Below are 6,000 nucleotides of genomic sequence, written 5' to 3'. Positions count from 1 at the left end.
ATACAATTGGATCGGAAACTGGTCAGTGGTGTGGAGCCTTCCATTAGAACGAACCTTCCTGAAAGTTCAGCTGTGTGTGATCAGTCAGGGTGAGACTGGGAAGAAGTGTGAGTGGCTCCAAGTGTGATGAGAGCTTAAATCATTTGTTTGATATTTTCTAAATAAACCATTCAGAGAGATTATTTACATCCTGGTGAAGGTGAAGCCTGATCTCCTGATTCAGAGGTAGGTACTCAACCATCATTCCACAACAAATTCCACATTTGTTTTTAAGCACTTGTTTACAACACACACATTGTGAATACAGTGCTGGAGACCACGTGCCCATTTCTCAAGTTGTGAGATTTCCTCATTTACAAGGTGTACCTTTTTGGGGCACCTCTATGAAAGGCAACGTACTGAAGTGTGGGATGAGCAACAAAGTATTTGTGCAGTCTTTGAAGCCCATGAAACACCAACGCATTCACTCTGGAAAGAAGCCATTGAAGTGTGATGTGTGTGACAAATCTTTCTTGCATTTATCAACCCTCCTTGAACACCATCGCATCCACACAGGAGAGAAACCATTCAGGTGTGAGGTTTGCAACAAATCATTCTCAACATCATCGAACTTACGCAGTCATCTACGCATCCACACTGGGGAGAAACCATTCACATGCGAGGTATGCAACAAATCATTCTTGAAGTCATCAAACCTGCGCAAACACCAAAGCATTCATACAGGGGAAAAACCCTTTACATGCAAGGTGTGTGACAAGTCATTCTTACAGTCGTGGACTCTACTCGAACACCAGCGCATTCACACAGGGGAGAAACCATTCACGTGCGAAATATGCGAGAAATCATTCTCAATATCATCAAACCTCCGCAGACACCAACGCATTCACACGGGGGTAAAACCATTCACGTGTGAGGTGTGTAATAAATCATTCTCAATGTCATCGAATCTCCGTGCTCACCAACGCACTCACACCGGGGAGAAACCGTTCACATGTGAGGTCTGTGACAAATCATTCTCGCATTCATCCACACTGCTCGAGCACCAACACCGCCATACAGGGGAGAAACCATTCACGTGCGAGGTGTGTGACAAATCGTTCTCGCAGTCGTCAAATCTTCGTGCACACCAACGTATTCACACTGGGGTGAAACCGTTCAAGTGTGAAGTGTGTGACAAAACATTCTCACGGACATCAAACCTCCGTGTACATCAACGCATTCACACTGGAGAAAAACCATTCGCTTGTGAGATGTGCAACAAATCATTCTCAAAGCTGACCAGTGTCCTTGCCCACCAACTCCGCGCACACCAAACAGTTCACCCAGGGGAGAAACTACTCACCTGCGAAGTGTGTGACAAATCATTCTCAAAGTTATCGACTCTCCGCATACACCAACGCATTCACACTGGCGAAAAACCATTCAAGTGTGAGGTGTGTGACAAAGCATTCTCACGGTCATCAAACCTTTGTGTGCACCAACGGATTCACACAGGAGAGAAACCATTCACATGTGAGGTGTGTAGCAAAGCTTTTACTCAGTTATCGAGCCTCTTGGTCCATCAGACAATCCACACAGGGGAGAAACCGTTCAGATGTGAGGTTTGTGATAAAGCTTTCCCAACATCCACACGGCTCCTGATGCACCAGAGGATTCACACAGGGGAAGAACCCCTCAAATGTGAGGTTTAAAACAAATGATTCTTAGAGTCATGGAAACTCCTGCTCCATCAAGGATCTAGTATCAGAGGGGATTAACGCTTCAGGTGTGAAGTGTGTGACAAGGCTTTCACATAGTCAGCATGCCTCCTGATTCATCAATACACTCACGCAGGGCAAGTCTTGTAAATGTGAGTTTTGTCATAAAATTGTTTTGATAATCACATTGGTTGACCTCCTAGAACATCAATGAACTCACACACGAGACAAAACCTTGCAGTGTGATGTGTGTCAGGATTGTTTCACCCCCAATTCCTCTCTCACCAGACACCAATGTCTCCACATGGACTTAGAGCTGGGTCATCTGCTTCTGTTGCACTGAGAGCTGTCTGTGTTGTTTACCCTCCAGTGCTCACACAGTACAGGGTGGGGGGATGCTGTCATTCCAAAGCATTGTCTGTCTCAAACTGCTTCCTCCTTCAGGCCAATTGTTTCAAGAAGTTCAATTTAAACTTTCTGAAGAAGGGTCCTGACCCGAAACGTCAGCTTTCCTGTTCCTCTGATGCTGCCTGGCCTGCTGTGTTCCTCCAGCTCCACACTTTGTTATCTCTGACTCCAGCATCTGCAGTTCTTGCTATCTCAATTTAATCATTGACCAGATCACCAAACATCACCAAATGAAGACATAAATATATTTGAGAAGCTCCTGTACAAACTCAGCATCCTTCCACTGCAGCGTCAGGTACAAGTCATTCACTGACTCTCACTTTGACCAAGAAAACACTCAGATACTCAATGGTTAGAAGGGCTTCACTTGCTTGCTTAGTGAAGCTGCCTGTGCAAGAAAGCTGGAGTTGTGCCCATGAGTAAGTGCTGAAGTGCAGTTTCAAGATGCCTGGTAAGTGAAATCCCAGGCAAGAAGGGTGACATTCTGGCACATGAGCTGTAGTTGAGGCAGTCTGTCACAGAGTTGCCTTTTAAAGTTTCAGCCTACAAGACAAAATTGGAAGTCCTTGTAAATTTTAGTTAGATTTCATTACCCACTGTGTCATTAACATCTGGTGCAGTTTCTGAGGAATCCCGTGGGATCTATCTTGTTTGTATTTGCTATTGATGAAGTCTTTTTGACCACATTTTTTCTATGACACACTTACTTAGCTCATGTTAATGTTGGATGTTAGAATGTAATTTATGTCAATATTGTCAACTTTTTTAGTACTGTAAAGTTTATTGTTTAATCAAAACTGTGGAATCTTGTGGCTTTATTTTTGGATAAGTACCTGGGAAAGCTCAAGGATTGGAGGGAATTTGAGGACAACAGCTTGTATCTGTAGAGTGCCTGGATATAGTGAAACCAAAATGTTTCAAAGGGATGTAATCAGACCAAAAATAACTCTGAGATAGAGAAGGAGATATTAGGAGGGGGTCACCAAAATTATGGCATCAGTGGCATTTAGGGGAATTCCTAAAGGAAAGAAGAGAGATAAAGATACAGAGAGGTTTAAGGAAGGAATTGTGAAACATGAAACCTGAATAACATGGCTGTCAATAGTCAGGTGAAGGGAGTTGGGGTGGAGGAATGTACAGAAGGTAAGGACTGGAGCAGCACAGAGATCTGAGTGAGATAAGAGGCTAGGCATTACAAAGTTATGGACGGGCAAGGTCATGAAGCAATTTGTACTTGACTGTCAGGATTGGGCATAGGATAAAATTGTACTGCTTTAGTTAGTGATGTGAATTAAAGGCAGATTCATGTCGGAGGATCTCTTTGTGGGTCTGCTTCTGGTCCTAGCCATTAACAGGTCCAGGCAGTGGGCCATGGAGGGGGTCATTATGGCCAACTGCCTGCCCCTCTTCCGTGGCTATGTTCGGACCTGGGTGTCCCTGGAAAAGGAGCACATGGTGTCTGCCAACACTCTTGATGCCTTTAGGGAGAGGTGGGCACCGGAGTGTGGAGGGCCTTATTTCCTCTTTCAATTCCATTTTGATTTGATCCGTACCCTCTCCCCTCACTTTTTCTTTCACATAGGCATTGCCCTGGCCGGGGCTCTGCTTGTCACTGGTTCTTTGGCCATATGGGTTTTTTCCTGGTGGTGGGAATGTTAATAAAGTTATTTACATGCCTGGTGTTTTCACTGTGTCTTACACCTACATACAATAATAGGAAAAACAGAAGATTAGAATCTCCTCAGTTGAGGACTAACTCTGAGCTGGCTGGCCACAGCCAGTATGCTGTGCAAAAAGGGGAAAAAGAAAAAAAAAAGGCAGATCCTCTTCAGGTGATGGGTCTTTGAGTAATATGTTTGTACTCTCCTATCTGGTGGGGGTGAGTGTCTACAGACCTGAGTTCCCTCAGCCCATCATACCTTGAAGTGATAACAGTGTGATATGTTTACTTTATGCTCTTCCAAGATTCATTTCAAGTCCTGAGAAAGATCTTGAGTCATTTATTCTTTATTATTTTGGTTAATTCAGAGCTTTGTGTTGCCACCTGACTATTTACATCAATCAGCTGTATACAGTTATTACTTGCAATAAATCGAATTTTGTTTGCTTGGCCCATCTACCTGCTTTGTCATTGTGGTGTGTTCATATTCACTGAAACATTCAGGATCCTACAGTAACAGTCCTGTATACAATATATTGGTTAATATCACTGTGGGCTGGGATACTTTCTCCATCAATGGCTTTATAATTCCCCATGTAAGAAAGAAATTAATATATCAACTTCCACAATCTCAGTCTGTCTGACATACCTTACAATGAATTATATACTTTTGAAATATGGTCCCTGTTGTAATAAGTAAATAAGAACTAGAAGCAGGAGTGGGCAATTCAGCACCTCCTGCCTGTTGTGCCATTTGATATAATCATGGCTGATCTCATCTCAGCCTCAACTCCAATTTACTGTCCACTCCCCATAACCCCCCATATTAATCCATTACTAACTAACAATCTATTTCCTCCTTAAATTTAATCAAGTCCCAGCATCTACCACATTGTGATAGTGAATTCTACAGATTCACGACCCTTTGAGAGAAATAATTTCTCCTCATCTCTGTTTAAATCTGTTACCCCTTTCCTAAAATTATTACCTCTCATTCCAGATTGCCCCAAAGGGGAAACATCTACTTTGACAATCCCCCTTAATACTTAGATCTCCTTGCATTCATCTAAACTCCACATAGTACAAGCCTAAACTGTTCAACCTGCCTTCATAAATCAAATGCTCATCTCTGGAATCAATGCAGTGAACCTCCTCTGAACTGCCTCCAATCTAATTACATCTTCCTCAAGTATAGGGACCAAAATTATATGCACTATTCCAGGTGCAATCTCATTCATGCTTTGTAATATTTACAGCATCACTACCCTACTTGTTTACTCTATTCCTTTAATGATAAGTGCCAAAATTCCATTTGCTTTCCTTAATTCCCTCTGTACCTGTGTACTAAATTCTATGATTCATGCACAAGGTCAACCACATCCCTCTCACTGAAGCACTCTTAAGTTTCTCTCCATTTAGATAATAGGTTGCTTTTCTTTTCCTCCAAACAAAATGGATGATCTCACACTTATCCATGTTAAATTCCATTTTGGCCTATTAACCTAACCCAGCTGCAATCATTTGTAAATTTCTTATTTCTTTATTGCAACTTACTTTACCATCTATATTACTGTCATCTGCAAACTTGGCTATGGTGCTTTCTATACCCTCATTCAAATCATTAATACAGATTGAAAATCATTGGGGCCCAAGGACTGAATCTTGAGGCACCCCACTGGTTACATTCTATCTGCCACAAAAAGACCCATTTATCCCGACTGCTTTCTGTTGGTTAGCCAATCCTCTATCCAAGCTAATATATTACATGTAACCTCATGTGATTTTACTTTGTCAAATTATTAAATGCCCCTGGAAATCCAGATATAGTATGACTTCAAGATCACTATTATTTATATTGCTTGTTATATCTTCAAAGAGACATAGGGCCTGTACTGCACTGTAATGTTCTATGTTCTATTAAGATCTCTAACAAATTAATCAAAAATGATTTACCCTTGATAAAAATATTCAGACATCTGTTTGTTTGGTGCACTGTAAAGTCATGTGTATATTGGTTGTGGGCATTTGCACTCCATTTTCAGTTACCTTCTGCTCTATTTTTAGTTGCACTTCAGCCCTACCTCCTGATCTTCGAGTACCTGATGCGGAAGGGTGCAGGCAGGTCGGAGGATCTCCTCATGGGTCTGCCCCTTGGTCTGACCAGACTGGTTATTAACAGGTCTAGGCAGCGGGCCTTGGAGGGGGTCATTTTGGCAGACTGTCTACCTTTCTTCC

General features: G+C 42.3%; 1 protein-coding gene across 1 annotated transcript in view; it reads left to right on the top strand.

Moving 5' to 3' along the window:
- The first annotated feature begins 274 nt into the window (after positions 1-274).
- The window catches only part of LOC109938039 (zinc finger protein 850-like), a 50,317-nt gene continuing 44,591 nt past the window's right edge, over positions 275-6,000 (top strand). Inside the window, exon 1 of the mRNA XM_048616860.1 lies at positions 275-1,685. Coding sequence (XP_048472817.1) covers positions 384-1,685 — 1,302 coding nt within the window. The 5' untranslated portion in view covers positions 275-383. The remainder of the gene's footprint in view (positions 1,686-6,000) is intronic.

This window comes from Rhincodon typus, chromosome 35 (genome assembly GCF_021869965.1).
Source record: "Rhincodon typus isolate 14 chromosome 35, sRhiTyp1.1, whole genome shotgun sequence".
NCBI lineage: Eukaryota > Metazoa > Chordata > Chondrichthyes > Orectolobiformes > Rhincodontidae > Rhincodon > Rhincodon typus.
This window is presented reverse-complemented; position numbering and strand designations above follow the sequence as displayed.